Genomic DNA, 15,120 nt, shown 5'->3' with positions numbered 1-15,120 from the left:
CTGGCTGCTTCCAGGGCACAGCATGGAGCCAGAACAGGTTGGGGCTAGCCTGCCTTAGTGCCACAGCACCACCAATTGGACTTCTAATGGCCCAGTCAGAGGTGCTGACCAGAGACACCAGGGTCTATTTTCAACTGGGTGTTCCGGTCAAAATCCAGACACCTGGTCATCCTACTACTGGGTGACTTATGGCCAGTCCCTTCCTCTTGATGTGCCTCAGTTTACCCTCCCACTCTGTGCCTAGGGTTGCCAATTCTGGTTGGTTTCATCCCATGACATAACCTTTCATTAAATAATAATCTTTAATTCCTTGAGACGCCAGGACAATCCTGGAGGGTTGGCAACCCTACTTGTGCCTGTGTGTACTGTGAGCTCTTTGGGACAGTGACTATCTTTCAGTGTGTATGCCATGCTGACACAGTAGGGGCTTGATCCCACCTTGGTTCTAGGCCTGATACCAATAATAATTAAATTTAAAAAAATTGGAGTCGCCTATCGGTACTCGATTGAGGAGGCCTAATCGCGTTAATTCGTTTGATTGGCGTCGCCTATCCGCTCGGTCTTCGACTGGCTGCGTCTAGCCTGCGCTTTCTGCGCTCGGCTGGCTCTGCCTGGCGGTTCCGGCTGTCGCGTTGGCTGTGGGCTGGCCGGTAGTGGCGCATGCGCAGAGAGGATCAGGGCGCCCCGGTTTGTGAGATGCGGTGACGGGAGCCGCTCGCGACTCCAAAGCGGCCGCCCCTCCCCCTCCCCATCGCCATGACCAACGGTGAGGGGCGGGCGTAGCCCGAGCTCGGACGCCTGGGTTCCGCGGGGGGGACGGCGGCTCTCGGGCCGGGCGGCGCTGGCCAGTGGCCGCCTCTCAGCTGCCTGCCTGGCCCGGGCCTCTGGGGCGCAGCGATGTGAGGGAGCCGGGGAGGGGGGAATGACCCGGGACGGGGCTGAGCCCGCGCCCGCTGCAGCCGGTGACGCGCTGCTCCCCTTGCCTTGCAGCCTACTCGCTGGACGGGGTGCTGGTGTTCGGCCTGCTCTTCGTCTGCACCTGCGCCTACTTCCGGAAGGTGCCGCGGCTCAAGGCCTGGCTGCTCTCGGAGAAGCGCGGGGTCTGGGGCGTGTTCTACAAAGGTAAGGCGGGGGCTGGGCCGGCGGGGGCGCGGGCAGGAAAACTGGGGGTCCCAGCGTTGCAAAGCTCCCCTCACGGAGGGCGCGAGGCTACCTGCTCTGGGAAACCCCTGGGCAGGTGAGAGCAAGGCATGGGAGCCAAGACACCTGGGACCTGCTCCTGGGTTTGCTCCTGATTCACTGTAACTTTCTTCTAAGGGGATGGCAGCTGTTTAACCTTTCAGTCACTAAATCATCAGTAAAATGGGTCTGACAGTTACCTACACGTAGGTGTTGTGAGCCTTAGTGAGTGTCATCCTGAGATGTGTGCTGGAGCTGCTACATATCTTCATTTTGTCTTTCAGCTGCAGTGATCGGCACCAGACTTCATGCAGCGGTGGCTATATCCTGCATTGTGATGGCTTTTTACGTTCTGTTCATAAAATGAATCTCAAGGCTTCAGACACACACATCTGTTTGGGAGAAACTGCTGAAAAGGAGAACTTACCTGAGGCAGAGAGAGGTCAATGGAATGGACAGAGCCCAGTTTGGCGATGCCAAGAGGAAATGCCCCCATTACCAAGCCTTTTCCAAACCAAGAGAGTGACCCTCTGCTCTTCACAACGGCTCCAAGTTCTCTGTGCTTTCAGCAAAGTGAGAAGATGTTCTTTTATCTTCCTATCCCTTTATAAAGTAATCAGCAAAGATTACTTTATGTATGTATACAGATCAAATCCTCTTTCCTATAACATTATACAGTCTGCTTAAGGAGAACCTTGTGTTGTTTCACGATTAATTGCTTGGGCCTACCAGAATGGATACAATTTTCAGTTTGACAGAACATAGATGGGAACAGGTTGCATTTAAGCTATTTTAGAGATAATATCTTTAAATCCCAATAAGTGTAGTAAGAACAGCAGGGGAGGGAGATAAGTTGACCGTAATGACACTCTTGTGTTAGAGCTACGTATTTTGGGGCCTAAGTCTAGGGAGATGATATCCTAAAAGCACAGACTTCAACTGAAACTTCTCAATAGGTAACAAAATGAAACTCATCTAATGTGGTTCTGAAGACTACCTTCTATATTCATGTAAGAAGGTTTTCCAAGCAGAAAGTAGATCTGGATTGCAATGGGCAGCAAATCACTGTTCAGTGACAGCAGTGTGTCATTGGTGTAAATGTAGCATGAGCTACAGGTGTCTAGAAAACTGCTTGCTCTCTGGGACCCTGACATACAAATCATCCTTGTCCTTGAACAATGTCCTGGATGAAAGTGGTTTAGAAGCCAACACAAGCCTCGATATTTATACTAAGGAGGGAGTAGGTGGGGAGGGGGTGGGAACACTATGTAACTAAACTTAATAGTAAAGATGATGTCTAAGCCACATTTTAACATCACAACTTGTATATTTGGAAAGTGTATAGATTGTTAAAGACAAATGCCTCCTATACTGATGTTATTCTGTACTTTATTTCCATCTCCAATGGGCCTGTCTTCTCAATTTGTTTTTCACCTCTCTTGAGCTGTTCTCTCCAGCTTCTACACACCCAGATTGAAATGTAGGAATCAATCCCCTACAGTAGTTGCAGTGAAGGGATCACTCAACTACTTTTTTGTAGCTTAGTTTTTTAAAATTCTCCATTGTTTATAAAATCCTGAATAAAAAACTTGCCAATAAAATGTCTTTTCCCTACTGACCCATTGGAGTCAATAGGAGTCTTTCCATTGACTTGCATTGGCTTTGGATCAGGTCTCAGTAGAATACAGAGTTTTTTATGTGCTGCCTTATTTGTGCGCCTGTTACACTAGGATTGGCAGTGATGTGAATGGGTCTGGTTAACCATGTGCTACCAAGAGCTTGGAGGGCAGCTCAGGGATCATAGAATCATAGAATCTCAGGGTTGGAAGGGACCTCAGGAGGTCATCTAGTCCAACCCCCTGCTCAAGCAGGACCAAACCCAACTAAATCATCCCAGCCAGGGCTTTGTCAAGCCTGACCTTAAAAACCTCTAAGGAAGGAGATTCCACTACCTCCCTAGGTAACCCATTCCAGTTCTTCACCACCCTACTAGTGAAAAAGTTTTTCCTAATATCCAGCCTAAACCTCCCCCTCTGCAACTTGAGACCATTACTCCTTGTTCTGTCATCTTCTACCACTGAGAACAGTCTAGATCCATCCTCTTTGGAACCCCCTTTCAGATAGTTGAAAGCAGCTATCAAATCCCCCCTCATTCTTCTCTTCTGCAGACTAAACCATCCCAGTTCCCTCAGCCTCTCCTCATAAGTCATGTGCTCCAGCCCCTTAATCATTTTTGTTGCCCTCCGCTGGACTCTCTCCAATTTATCCACATCCTTCTTGTAGTGTGGGGCCCAAAACTGGACACAGTACTCCAAATGAGGCCTCACCAGTGCTGAGTAGAGGGGAATGATCACATCCCTCGATCTGCTGGAAATGCCCCTACTTATACAACCCAAAATGCCATTAGCCTTCTTGGCAACAAGGGCACACTGTTGACTCATATTCAGCTTTTCGTCCACCGTAACCCCTAGGTCCTTTTCTGCAGAACTGCTGCCCAGCCATTCGGTCCTTAGTCTGTAGCAGTGCATGGGATTCTTCCGTCCTAAGTGCAGGACTCTGCACTTGTCCTTGTTGAACCTCATCATATTTCTTTTGGCCCAATCCTCTAATTTGTCTAGGTCCCTCTGTATCCTAGCCCTACCCTCCAGCGTATCAACCACTCCTCCCAGTTTAGTGTCATCTGCAAACTTGCTAAGGGTGCAGTCCACACCATCCTCCAGATCGTTAATGAAGATATTGAATAAAACCGGCCCCAGCACCGACCCTTGGGGCACTCCACTTGATACCGGCTGCCAACTAGACATGGAACCATTGATCACTACCCGTTGAGCCCGACCATCTAGCCAGTTTTCTATCCACCTTACCGTCCATTCATCCAGCCCATACTTCTTTAACTTGCTGGCAAGAATACTGTGGGAGACTGTATCAAAAGCTTTGCTAAAGTCCAGAAATAGCACATCCACTGCTTTCCTCTCATCCACAGAGCCGGTTATCTCATCATAGAAGGCAATTAGGTTAGTCAGGCATGACTTGCCCTTGGTGAATCCATGCTGACTGTTCCTGATCACTTTCCCCTCCTTTAAGTGGTTCAGGATTGATTCCTTGAGGACCTGTTCCATGATTTTTCCAGGGACTGAGGTGAGACTGACTGGCCTGTAGTTCCCTGGATCTTCCTTCTTCCCTTTTTTAAAGATGGGCACTACATTAGCTTTTTTCCAGTCATCCGGGACCTCCCCCGATCGCCATGATTTTTCAAAGATAATGGCCAATGGCTCTGCAATCTCATCAGCCAACTCCTTTAGCACCCTCGGATGCAGCGTATCCGGCCCCATGGACTTGTGCTCGTCCAGCTTTCCTAAATAGCCCCGAACTACTTCTTTCTCCACAGAGAGCTGGTCACCTCCTCCCCATACTGTGCTGCAGAGTGCAGCTGTCTGGGAGCTGACCTTGTCTGTGAAGACAGAGGCAAAAAAAGCATTGAGTACACTAGCTTTCTCCACATCCTCTGTCACTAGGTTCCCTCCCTCATTCAGCAAGGGGCCCACACTTTCCTTGACTTTCTTCCTGTTGCTAACATACCTAAAGAAACCCTTCTTGTTACTCCTAACATCTCTGGCTAGCTGCAACTCCAAGTGTGATTTGGCCTTCCTGATTTCACACCTGCATGCCTGAACAATACTTTGATGTCGCAAACTGTTACCTATCTGTTTAGTTTCTTGTTTGCAGAGCAGTGGAGTTCTAGAACTACTTAGAATGCAGATGGCATTTTTAGCTATGTTTATCACCTTCTTATAAGCCTGGTGACCCCCTTAAAGGCAGCTGTTCAATTAATGTACACATCAGTTAATGAGACAACACTTCCCTGTGAAACATTCTCCAAGTGTGTGATGCTGAAAAGGTCCTGGGGATTACACTGAATGAAAAGCTGGATATGAGCCAGCAGTGTGACCTTGTTGCCAAGAAGGATAACGGCATATTGGGCTGTATAAGTAGGAGCATTGCCAGCAGATCAAGGGAAGTGATTATTCCCCTCTATTTGGCACTGGTGAGGCCACATCCAGTTTTGGGCCCCCGACATCAGAAAGGATGTGGACAAATTGGAGAGAGTCCAGTGGAGGGCAGTAACTCAACCAGAGGTTAGGGGATATTTCAGGAGTGGGCGAGGTTCTGTGGCCTGCAATGTGCAGGAGGTCAGACTAGATGATCATGATGGTCCCTTCTGACCTTAAAGTCTATGATTCTATTAAATGATCAGGGGCTGGGGCACATGACTTACGAGGAGAGGCTGAGAGAACTGGGCTTGTTTAATCTGCAGAAGAGAAGAGTAAGGGGGGATTTGATAGCAGCCTTCAACTACCTGAAGTGGGGTTCCAAAGAGGATGGAGCTCAGCTGATCTCTGTGGTGGCAATGGTGTCAAGTTGCAGTGGGGCAGGTCTAGGTTGGCTATTAGGAAACACTATTTCACTAGGAGGGTGGTGAAGCACTGGAATGGGTTACCTAGGGAGGTGGTGGAATCTCCATCCTTAGAGGTTTTTAAGGCCCGGCTTGACAAAGTCCTGGCTGAGATGATTTAGTTGGGGATTGGTCCTGCCTTGAGCAGGGGATTGGACTAGATGACCTCCTGAGGTCTCTTCCACCCTTAATCGTCTATGATTCTATGATGGGAACTCAATGTCGCTCCCATGAATGGATGGAACCCAGCATGTGAGCTTCTTAACCATCTTTTCCCACAATAGCCATTAGGAAAGCCCAGTTGAAATAGGGACTTTTGTGCATGGCTACTGTTCTTGGAGGTCTGGGCACAGATTCAGATGTGTTAGGGGGAGGGTATTAGACATTTAAGTTGGTGTTCTGAGGGACTGTGAATACTAAAGATGGTGTAAAATCCACAGTTGGTTCTTCTAGGGCTCCCAGACCCTAATATCTGGGCACCTCATAATCTTTAATGTTTATCCTCACTCCCCCTATGAAGGGGGGCACTATGATTCCCATTGTACAGAGGGAGACCTAAGGCACAGTGTGACTAAATCACTACCCTAGGGTCACACAAGAAGTCTATGGTAGAACAGGGATTTCAATCTGAGTCTTCGAAGTTTTATGCTAGCACCCTGTCTTCTGTGCCACCCTTCCTCTCACTTGGCCCCTTTCTGCTTCTCTGATTTTGCTCATTGGTGAATGAATGTGGAAGCTTCAGCCCTCACCTAGAATGGAGTCTAAACTGACCCTGTTGTAGCAGAGTCTGGAAAACACATCCCATCTCTATAGTCTGGTTACTGGCTATATGGAGCGTGTGCTAGCCTTGTGGGTATGGCAGAGGGCACTGCAGGACAGAATTTTGGAGTGGGATGACTATGCAGTTGACCAGATGCAGGAATTTCATTCAACAAAGGCCAGAAGGGACCAGCAGAATATCTAAACTGACCTCCTCTAGCACCCACACACTAAACCCAGCAACCAATATTAGACCCAAGTATTATAGCCCACAGGAGTCAAATTATGTCCCTTCTATGCTAACAAAACAAACATGTTCCCAGACCCTGCTACAGCATGGAAGTGAGTTAGCATGTTATAGCAGTGTGTTCTGGCCTGCACAGATGGGGTGACTCGTGTTACTGAATTGTGCTAGACTGGGGCTGAGCATGCCTGTGTCTGGTGTGATCTACTCTGTACAGACAAAACCAGAAATCATACAAGCTCTGAAAGCTATGAACCAAGTAAACTAGGCGGTCAGAATACATTTATCAAACTACAATGCAAATCACAGAAAAATACAGAGGGAAAAAATCTCCTCCCTGCATGGAAAATAATTGAATATTTAGAGCCTGAGAACTGATAGTGACTTTCCCTGGCCTTCCTGCATATGCACAGATCTACCTCACATTTGTATTTGTGCAGCTTAAGTTTTCTGTCCGTATCTGTCACGGAGTGTGGGGGAGTCAGGCCCTGCACCCCTGGGCTCCCTGCCGATTCACCAGGACTCTCAGCCAGCCAGTAAAGCAGAAGGTTTATTTAGACGACAGGAATACAGTCCACCACAGGTCTTGCAGGCACAGATAACCGGATCCCCCCTGTTAGGTCCATCTTGGGGCCCCACAGCCCCCCTCGGGGATCAGAGCCCTCTCTCCCTGCTTCCCCTCTTTTCCCCAGCCAACTCCAGTCTGCCCAACCCCCTCCGGCCCCTTCTCTCTCCTCCGCTTCTTTCCCGGGCCAGGAGGTCACCTGACCCCTTTGTCTCCAACACCTTTAGCCAGCACCTTTGCAGGGAGGGGCCCGGCCATCAGTTGCTAGGAGACAGAGTGTCAGGCATTTGGCTGCATGGACTTTTGCTGCTAGATACTTAGGATCTGTACCCAGCCCCCAGTAAGACCAGTCCCACTTTGTCACACCTCTCCCCCCTTCGAGACCGAACTGAGCGGGGTCACTCCAGCCAGTGACCTGGGGAAGTTCGAACCCACCTACATTCCCACAGAGGCCCCAGGGTCCCCCCCGTTCTGGGGGGAGAGTTACCCCAGGTCATTCCAGTTTCCTGCCCCCCTGTAGGTCGGGGGGACTCAAGGGCACTTGCAGGTTGCAGGGGGGAAGCCTTATGCTGCCCACGCCCTTTCCCCACCCCAATACCCCTGGGGTGCTCGCGGGGCTGGGGCCTTCTCCCCACGTTCCAGTCTGGGGGGCTGTGATTCGGGCTCTCTCGGTTCAGAGCCCCCCTTTTGACCCTGGCCCCCCTCTGGACAGGCTCCTCGGGGCGGGGCAAGGGTCTTACAGCCATCTTCCCCCTGTCCCGGGCCTTCCTCCCCCTCTGGCAGAAGTCACAGGAGCGGCAGTGCTGCCGGACATGGGCAAAGACCCCAGGCCAGTAAAAGCTCCGTAGCAGCTTCTGCTGGGTATGCCAGGCTCCCTGGTGCCCTGAGGGGGGAATGTCATGGGCCTGGCACAGCAGCTGGTGGCGATACTCCTGGGGTACCACCAGCTGCCTCCTGATCCCCCCTGACTCCATCTTCCCTGGGGGAGTCCATTCTCGGTACAGGAACCCCTTCTCCCACAGGAACCTTTTCCGGCCACCTCATCCCATGGTCTGTCCCCCCCCCCCGAGGTTGGCCAGGTCCCCTATCCTCCGCAAGGAGGGGTCTTCCCGCACCGCGGCCTGGAACTCAGCCGCTGGGGCAGGGACAGGGATCTGCTCTCTCTCACCGGCTGGGTCTGAGGCCACAGCCTCTCTGAGCCCTGTCCCTGGGCGTTCCCTCCCCACCGGGTCAGGGTCCGGTGCCTCAGGCAGAGTACCTTCCCCGGTGTCAGGGTGCAGAGCCCTGCGTCGACTCTGACTACGGTTCACGGCCAGGGCACCCCGGGTGTTACTTGGCCAGTCCTCGAGATCCCCCCCCATTAACACCTCCGTGGGCAAATGTGGGTGCACCCCCACACCCTTGGGGCCCTCCTTGTCCCCCCACTTCAGGTGTACCCTCGCCACAGGCACCTTGAATGGGATCCCGATCACACCCCTCAGGGTCAGGTAGGTGTTGGGCACCATCCGATCTGGGTTCACCACCTTGGGCCGGGCCAGCGTCACCTCTGCGCCCGTGTCCCAGTACCCAGTGACCTCCCTCCCGTCTACCTCCAGGGGGACAAGGCACTCGCTCCGGAGGGGCAGCCCTGTGCCCACCCTGTAAACCCAAAACTCAGGGCGGGGAGCATCCAGCCCCTCGGAGGGGCTGACCCGGGGCCCCCCTCCCTCCTTTGCAGGTGGTACGCGGCCAGCCCCCCTTTCCTGTGAACGCTGCCCCTCATCCGGCTGGGTCTCTACCAAGTTGACCCGGTGTGGGGTTGGTCTGCTCAGTTTGTCCCGGAGCTTGGGGCACTGGGCCCGTATGTGGCCTTGTTGGCCACATTGATAGCAGCCCATGTCTCGTGGGTCCCCTCGAGTGGGACGGCTGGACCTGACGCCAGATGTTTCCCTTTGGTGGGGGCTCTCCCTCGGCCCCTTCTGGGAGGTCCCATGGTGACTCTCTCTCTGCATTGAGGCAGACCTGCTCCTTCGAGACGCCTCCCTATTATCCCTTGCCCGACTGTCCATGTATTGGTCGGCCAGCTGGCCTGCATGCTGCGGGTTCTCCAGCTTCTGGTCCATCAACCACAGCCTCAGGTCCGACGGGCACTGCTCATACAGGTGCTCCAGTATGAATAGGTCAAGCAGGTCCTCTTTAGTTTGGGCCCCAGCCGTCCACTTGCGGGCATATCCCTGCGCCCGGTTGACCAGTTGGAGGTATGTGACCTCCCGGGTCTTATGTTGACTCCGGAACCTCTTCCGGTACATCTCTGGGGTCAGCCCAAACTCGCGGAGCAGGGCCTCTTTGAACAGGTTGTAGTCCTCCGCCTCCGCCTCTCTCATTCGGCTGTACACCTCCACGGCGGTGGAGTCCAGTAAGGGGGTGAGAAACTGGATCCTGTCTGCAGGGTCAACCCGGTGCAGCTTGCAGGCATTCTCAAAGGCCGTCAGGAAGGTGTCTATGTCCTCCCCCTCCTTACGCCGGGCCAGGAAGCTTTTATCAAAGCTCTTTGTAGGCTTGGGTCCCCCCTTGCTCACCGTAGCTGGGGCCTTACTGTTGTTCAGCTGGGCCAGTTCCAGCTCATGTTTACGTTCCTTCTCCTTCTCCTCCCGCTCCTGCTGGCGCTGGGTCTCCTCGTGTTTACGCTGGTTCTCCTTCTCCTCCCGCTCACGTTCCCTCTGTCTCTCCTCATGTTCCCTCTGTTTCTTACGCTCCTCCAGCTCTCTCCGTTTTTGTTCCCTCTGTTCCTTACGCTCCTCCAGCTCTCTCAGTTTTATCTTTCTCTCCCAGTCCAGCCGCCTGCGCTCCACGGAGGCCGAGCATCGCCGGGACGATCCCCTGCTGGGGGGGTGGGCTTCGCCGGGCCGACCCCCTGCTGGCTGGGGGGGTCACGGTGCCCTCGGTAGTCGCTGGGCTCCTCCTCCCCCTCCCTCTAGGCCTAGGGGTGGGAGGTCTCGGGAAGCCCTCAGCGGCCAGCTGACCACTCCCAGCGGGGACAGACACTGGTGCCTGCGCTGCCTCTGCCAGGCTGCTTCCCTCAGAGACAGGGATCGGTTCATTCCCGTGATCTGCGTCCTCCAGCCGGGCAATCAGCTGGTCCTTGGTGAGCTTCCCACTGCAAAGCCCCCTCAGCTTGCACAGCTCCACCAGGTCGCACTTGCGCTGCTGGGCATACATCTTCCTGCTGGCCACTCGCAGGCCGGGGTGCTCGCCACTCCCCACGGGTTCCAGGGGGACCCCTAGTGTGCCAGTCCTTGAGGTCACCACCTCTCTGCCAGGGTCGAGCTGCAGACTCCTCCGCCCCTGGGACCGCTCGCTGCGATCCCCCGGGGGACCCTGTTACTGCAAAGTCCTGCTCTCTGGTCACACTCTCCCAGGGGTTAATCGCCCCTTCGTTTTACTGCGCCCCAGTCACTTACTGCAGGAAGCACCGTCCACGGGGTGCAGTAGATCCCACCGCTACCACCAGTTGTCACGGAGTGTGGGGGAGTCAGGCCCTGCACCCCCGGGCTCCCTGCCGATTCACCAGGACTCTCAGCCAGCCAGTAAAGCAGAAGGTTTATTTAGACGACAGGAATACAGTCCACCACAGGTCTTGCAGGCACAGATAACCGGATCCCCCCTGTTAGGTCCATCTTGGGGCCCCACAGCCCCCCTCGGGGATCAGAGCCCTCTCTCCCTGCTTCCCCTCTTTTCCCCAGCCAACTCCAGTCTGCCCAACCCCCTCCGGCCCCTCCTCTCTCCTCCGCTTCTTTCCCGGGCCAGGAGGTCACCTGACCCCTTTGTCTCCAACACCTTTAGCCAGCACCTTTGCAGGGAGGGGCCCGGCCATCAGTTGCTAGGAGACAGAGTGTCAGGCATTTGGCTGCATGGACTTTTGCTGCTAGATACTTAGGATCTGTACCCAGCCCCCAGTAAGACCAGTCCCACTTCGTCACAGTATCTCTAAAACAAGACAATTTCATACTATGGAGCTGCCCCAGCCACTGTGGACTGTACCCATCCTCTGGTTTGGGACTGATGCTAGCAGGTGTTTAAGATCCCTCCCAGTTCTGCAGAAGAATTCTGTGGGTGAGACAATGGGATGTTTACAGGGGCGGCTCTAGGTTTTTGGCCGCCCCAAGCAGTCATGCCTGGGAGGCGCCCCCGAGCCGCGGGAGCAGCGGACCTCCCGCGGGCATGACTGCGGAGGGTCCGCTGGTCGCGTGGCTCGGCTGGACCTCCCGCAGCTGCGGGCGGTTCGCAGGTCCGGAGGCTCCGGTTGAGCTGCCGCAGTCATGCCTGCGGGAGGTCCACTGGAGCCGCCGGCCGAGCGTCCCCTCCGCAGTCATGCCTGCGGCAGGTCCGTTGCTCCCGGGGCTCCGGTGGACCTCCTGCAGGCATGACTGCGGCAGGTCCGCCGGCCCAGCCTGCCGCCCCCCCGGGAAAGGGCCGCCCCAGACGGGTGCTTGCCCCGCTGGGCTCTGGAGCCGGCCCTGGATGTTTAAGTCTCATAGTGTGTTAACATCTCCCCTCAGTAAAACACACATGTTTTCAGCTAATCCTTGTTTCTAAGTTATGTTAAAATAATGTTGTTGGCCGGAGATGTCCCGATTCCAGCTCACCCGGCCCCGGTCCTGGCTGGGGACAAAGGGAGCTGGAGGTGAAAAGCTGCGGTCCAGGCAGGAGGGTTGCGTGGAATCCTCCCGGCCGAAGAGGGCGCCCGAGAGGCCGCGGACCGTTTGGGGAGAGCTCTATGGAGGCAGCTGGTGCTCCCATGATGCAGTGCGGCCCCAGGCTATATAAAAGGGAGTTGTTGCGCACGCGGAGCCCTGTAGGGGAGCGGATGGAGCGTGAGTGAGTGTGCAGGGAGTTGAGTGTGCACCTGAGCGTGCGTGGGGGTGTGCGTGTGCAGCGATGGGGGGGGGGGGGTGCGTGCGTGCGTGCGGCCCTGCTGGGATCTCGCCTACACGTTGATCTTATTCGATCGGGCCGGGGGCGGCCGCCCGGCCCGAGATGAGAAGACCCCTCCCGCGAAGCCCGCGGGCGCTGTGCGGGGCAGAGTTGGAGGCCGCAGCCGGCCCGCCCGGCGCTCAGAGATGATGAGTCGATCAGATAGATGAGGCCGCGGGGCGGGTCCGCGCTGACCCGAGCTCCCCGGCCCATGAGTATCGAGGCGATTCTGATCTGAGCCCGACGGCGCGGGGCCTGCCTGGGCCAGCAGGGGGTTCGGGTGCGGGTGCGGCCGAGCCCTTCGGGGTGTGTGTGTGTGTGTCGCGAGCCGGGGGTGTTTCCGGGCAGGGCGGCGCTGGCTCTCAGGGCGCGGAGCAAGGACTGCAGAGCAGCCGCTGGTAGCTTTGTTCACACCGTCGCCCCAGGGTAGTAACTCCCCTTCCAGCCGCCCGCGGGAGGCCCACGAGGAGCGGGGTTGCCTGGGGCTTCCTTGCGCTACAGGCGGGGAGACCCTGATCGACCCGCCTAGGCCCACGAGCAGCCGACTGCAATGAGCCGCCCGGGCCACTGTTTTCCCCGGGAAGCGTTGTGTCCTCGAGCCCTGCGGTGTCTGGCCAGCAGCCCCAGCTAGGCTTGGGGCTCCATCTGCCCCTGGAACGCATGGCCCTTCGTTTCTCCCTAAGGAATGCGTGCCGCTCTGGGGGCTTCCTGCTGGGCGGCGGGTTCGGAGGGGATGGGGGTCAAGCTCATAATAAATAAATAAAATTCTTGTAAGTCTGCATTTAAACGTGGTGGTGTTGCCCAGGGTGGCTGGGGGCTGCCTGTTATCCTGCCCCATTGGTCAGAGGGTGATTTAGCTGCGTGGCTCTGGTATTTAGCTAGACTTCAGCAGTGCTTCTAGATATGCTGCTTTGCCAGTAACAGGACCATACTTGGATGTGCTCTGCACTCACGCGGGGGGGGGGGGGCGTCCAAGTAGGCTCAACATGCAGCATACAGATGTGGCCCTTTATTTTAGTGCTGTGAAGGGAACTCAGCGTTCAAAATTTGAGCCACACAGTGGTACCCTCCACTCCTTAAAATCCTCCTTGTAATCTCTGGTGTTCAGCTCCCCAGATTGCATGCAGGCTGGAGTAGCTTAATATTCTCCAGAAGAAAATAAATGATCCTGATCATTGGCTAATGGTTGACTGTAATGGGGGGAGATGGTCCTTGCTCAAAGCTCCTACAAGAGTTTATAGCTCTCAGTATTAAAACCACTTCAAGGGCTCAAGCCTTTGGTTATTTTTGCTGCACTTCTGGCCCTTCCAGGGCAATTGCTGAGAGTAGGTGTTTGTTTTGGCACCCAAGGCCATCCTGCTTGGCATGTGTGCCCTGGGGTGATGGGTTGGTATCATGGGTGTGTTGTGTGAACTCCCAGCGCTGGGAGCGCAGTACCCTGGTGAGCTGAAGAGTAGCTCAGGAGTATCCTGGGGACACTTGCTTTGCACAGCCTAGTGCAAATAGCTTGAAGGCAATGGGGGTGATCTTACAGCACATGTGGGGAGCAGGGCTGAAATGGGTGTGAGAGCAAGCTGGTTTCAGGCAGGGTGGAGAAACAAAGCAATGCCCCTCAACAGAGGTTCTCTGTCAATGGCTTATTCCCCCCTGACCCCCATCACTAAAACATGTGTTAAAGGGGCACTGAAATCTAGCTCAGCTGTCCCTCCCAGAGTGTGCTTTCAGTGGCCTCTCTGAACCCCTCTGGCACTGTCTGCTTCACTGGCAAGATCCTAGGATGGAGTCGGCAACCTTTCAGAAGTGGTGTGCTGAGTCTTCATTTATTCACTCTAATTTAAGGTTGTGCAGGCCGGTAATACATTGTCTATAATATATAACTAAATTATTGTTGTATGTAAAGTAAATAAGGTTTTAAAAATGTTTAAGAAGCTTCATTTAAAATTAATGCAGAGCCCCCTGGACCGGGGGCCAGGACCCGGGAAGTGTGAGTGCCACTGAAAATCAGCTCACATGCCGCCTTCGGCACGTGTGCCGTAGGTTGTCTACCCCTGCCCTAGGAGCTGTCATTCTGACCACGCATACCATGGGGCCTGATCCTGTGAACCCATCCCCAGGGCTGCAGCCCTTACGCAGATGAGTGAGCATGTTGACTTCAGTGAGACTCTGTGTAAGAGCTTGAGTCTGATTGGCTGTAGTAATACATTAGTCACCCACATACAAGGAGGTGAAGCAGCCTCTTGAGGGCCATGGAGAGAGCTTCACTGCTCCAGGAAAAGCAAGGCATGACGGTTCAGATCCACAAAGGGACTTGGGGGGGCTCAGGCTGGCATTCAGGTTCCTACATCCCAGTTTTCAGCTCACTGTAATCCACAGAACTCTCACTGAGCCTGAACATGGTGCCCCGCTTGGTTTTCAGGGTGAAGTTCCTGGGTGCCTCTTGCTGCTTCCCTCTAGGGGGATGGATGCCTGTCTCCTGCCTAAGTCCCAAAGGAATTCAGCTGCCCATCTTGGCTGCTAGGGCCAGGGATACTGTGATGTGGGTTTCCCTCAATCCCTCTTCTTGAAACTGGTCCACTGTGGCTAAATTATGAAGGTTGTGTTGGGCCAGAGAGACTGACTCTAGCTCAGGGACAGCCAAGGTCCAGTCCCCATGCACCACTCACATTTAATTATCCAAAGTGGAGTGGCTTTAGAGATTGAAGGAGACCCAAAGCAGAATGCCCAGGGGTTTGGGCAAGCTCCTGAGGTGGGAGACCCCTGTTCCAATCCTCTTCTCCCCCCAGCAGAGGGGAGCTCTGGGACAAACCCACAAGTTGATTTCTGCTGAGGTCTGGCCTACATTTTGGGTTGACATCACTATGGTGCTCACAGTTGTGCAAACTCCACACTCCAGTGCTGTTGCTGTGCCACGCTTGCCCCTGGGGTAGATACAGCAAGGTGAATGGAAGAAAGTGTCCATCAACCTAG

General features: G+C 54.5%; 1 protein-coding gene and 1 non-coding gene across 2 annotated transcripts; both read left to right on the top strand.

Annotated features, from left to right (window-relative positions):
* The first annotated feature begins 606 nt into the window (after positions 1-606).
* On the top strand, positions 607-2,797 carry TMEM167B (transmembrane protein 167B). Its single transcript, XM_045012387.1, has 3 exons — positions 607-766; positions 991-1,122; positions 1,464-2,797. Exons 1-3 carry the CDS (start codon positions 757-759, stop codon positions 1,544-1,546), a joined length of 225 nt encoding a protein of 74 aa, XP_044868322.1. The 5' UTR covers positions 607-756; the 3' UTR covers positions 1,547-2,797.
* Positions 2,798-11,971: 9,174 nt separating this feature from the next.
* Positions 11,972-12,391, top strand: LOC123370579. Its single transcript, XR_006579476.1, has one exon.
* Positions 12,392-15,120: the final 2,729 nt, after the last annotated feature.

Source organism: Mauremys mutica, chromosome 4 (genome assembly GCF_020497125.1).
Source record: "Mauremys mutica isolate MM-2020 ecotype Southern chromosome 4, ASM2049712v1, whole genome shotgun sequence".
Taxonomy (NCBI): Eukaryota; Metazoa; Chordata; order Testudines; family Geoemydidae; genus Mauremys; species Mauremys mutica.
This window is presented reverse-complemented; position numbering and strand designations above follow the sequence as displayed.

Bases quoted from the DNA above. Each gene is read 5' to 3' on its own strand.
- TMEM167B (XM_045012387.1), top strand. The intron at 1,123-1,463 runs GTAAGGCGGGGG...TTTGTCTTTCAG, and splicing joins CTGGGGCGTGTTCTACAAAG to CTGCAGTGATCGGCACCAGA.